The 1,916-nt window shown below is 44.6% G+C and overlaps 1 protein-coding gene across 1 annotated transcript; it reads left to right on the top strand.

The window, feature by feature from the left end:
* The first annotated feature begins 513 nt into the window (after nt 1–513).
* Nucleotides 514–1,916, top strand: LOC130946065 (uncharacterized). The gene is made up of 2 exons (XM_057874747.1): nt 514–1,436; nt 1,535–1,916. The coding sequence occupies exons 1-2, from the start codon at nt 514–516 to the stop codon at nt 1,914–1,916; spliced, it is 1,305 nt and encodes a 434-aa protein (XP_057730730.1).

The raw sequence follows: 1,916 nt of genomic DNA, 5'->3' as shown, positions 1-1,916 counted from the left end.
TTTAAAAATATTTTTGTTATTATTAAAAAGTAAAAATTATTTTTATTAACATTTTCAAGAGCTAAGGACAGTTCGGGTAATTACTAAAAAAAGAAAGAAAAAATATTATTTTTATCGACAAATGTTTAAAACACAACAAAAATATTTATAAAAAATCATTAATAGTGTACTCATGAAAATAAGGGCAATTTACGTTTTTAAATTATTTCAACCTCAAATTTACGCAAATACATTGTTTCAAAAATGGTTACGCAATTACGTTGTGTCACTATATTATATAAACCGCTACTGGCAGTAGCGGTTTATAGATGCACAGAAACCGCTAAAGCCAGCAGCGGATTCTGTTGATTTTTGGTTCTTCATAAACCGCTGCTGCCAGCAGCGGTTTATGTTTGTTGAAATGCGTGCGTAAACCGCTGGTGGCCATAGCGGTTTACGTGTATTCTGTGTCATTGGGTTCCCTATATAAACCATGGATGGGCCAAATGTGGAGAGGTAGAGTGTTATTCACAAATGGATGGGGAGGATAGTTTTGTGGCTCTGGTCCATTGCTCTGGAAAAATTCAAAAGAGCAAACGCCACGGTGTGAAATTCACAAATAGAGAACCGGTTAGTATTTTTATTCGATCTTCAAGTACATTGGCAGAGATTAAGCTCAGCATACTACAGAAGCTCGGTACCTGTGGTACGAAGCAGGTTAAAAAGTTGTTTTACAAGATTCTCATTACTGTTGTGTCAACCGGCGTGCGGTTTGAGACCTTTGTGATTGGGTCGGATGAAGACCTGCAGGTCTTGTTTCACTGCAGGCGTAGTTTTCCAGAGGTGAGGATACCTGAGATGTTTGCGAAGTTGGAAGATCGTGTGGATAGCTCTGGGGCATCAGCACCGGGTCCTCAGTCGACCACACGGGGCGGTGCATCGACATCACTACCTGTGGTAGCAGCGGTAGTTCTACCTCCCGAGCCAGAACGTGCTGAGGTTGAGTTTGAGGTTGGACCGGATCGAGTTGAGAATGCGTTTTGTGATGATGATTCCGATGAGGAGCCGCTCGATATTGGTGGGGACAGTGAAGATGATATACCAATAGGTGCAGCCCATGGAGGTTCCGGTTCTGCAACACAAGAGTACCCTCCGCACCTGTCGTCTTTGAACTTGGAGGCCATCGGTCAACACCAGAATGTTGAGGCAACATTCGATGGACAGGGTATGCATGATGGGAGAGGTTTGACTGAATTTCAGATTGGCCAATCGTTCCAGAGTAAGGAGGAAGCTGTGTTGAGCGTGAAAGATTACAGCATTCGGCGTGGAGTTGAGTACAGGGTTATGGAGTCAGACAGTCTAAAATACCAAGGGAGATGCAAGGAGTTCGGTAACGGATGCACGTGGTTGATCCGGATAGTCATGCGAAAAAGGAAGAGCACATGGGAAGTTAGGAGGTACAACGGACCACACACGTGTATGGCCACATCGATTTCGAGCGACCACAGGCAGCTTGATTATCATGTGATTTGTGCAAGAATTTTTTATTGGTTAGAGCTGATGCGTCGGTATCGATTAAGGTGTTGCAAGAGGCAACAGAGGCAACATATGGTTTCAAGCCAAGTTATCGGAAGGTATGGTTGGCAAAGCAGAAGGCAGTAGCACAGATCTACGGCGATTGGGAGGAGTCATATGCGGATCTGCCCCGCTGGATCCTTGGAGTCACGTTAACCATGGACGGTTCCGTTGCTCTGCTGAAGACCTCCCCGGTTAGAGTGGGTGACCAGGTTGATGAAGAAAGAGTCTACTTTCATCGCATGTTTTGGACATTCCCTCCATGTGTTGAGGCATTCCGCCACTGTAAGCCACTCGTCAGCATCGATGGGACACACTTGTATGGTAAGTATGGAGGGACGTTGTTGTTGGCGATTGCTTAG

Source organism: Arachis stenosperma, chromosome 8, assembly GCF_014773155.1.
Source record: "Arachis stenosperma cultivar V10309 chromosome 8, arast.V10309.gnm1.PFL2, whole genome shotgun sequence".
Taxonomy (NCBI): Eukaryota; Viridiplantae; Streptophyta; class Magnoliopsida; order Fabales; family Fabaceae; genus Arachis; species Arachis stenosperma.
The sequence above is the reverse complement of the archived record's forward strand: the minus strand, read 5'-3'. Positions and strand labels throughout refer to the sequence as shown.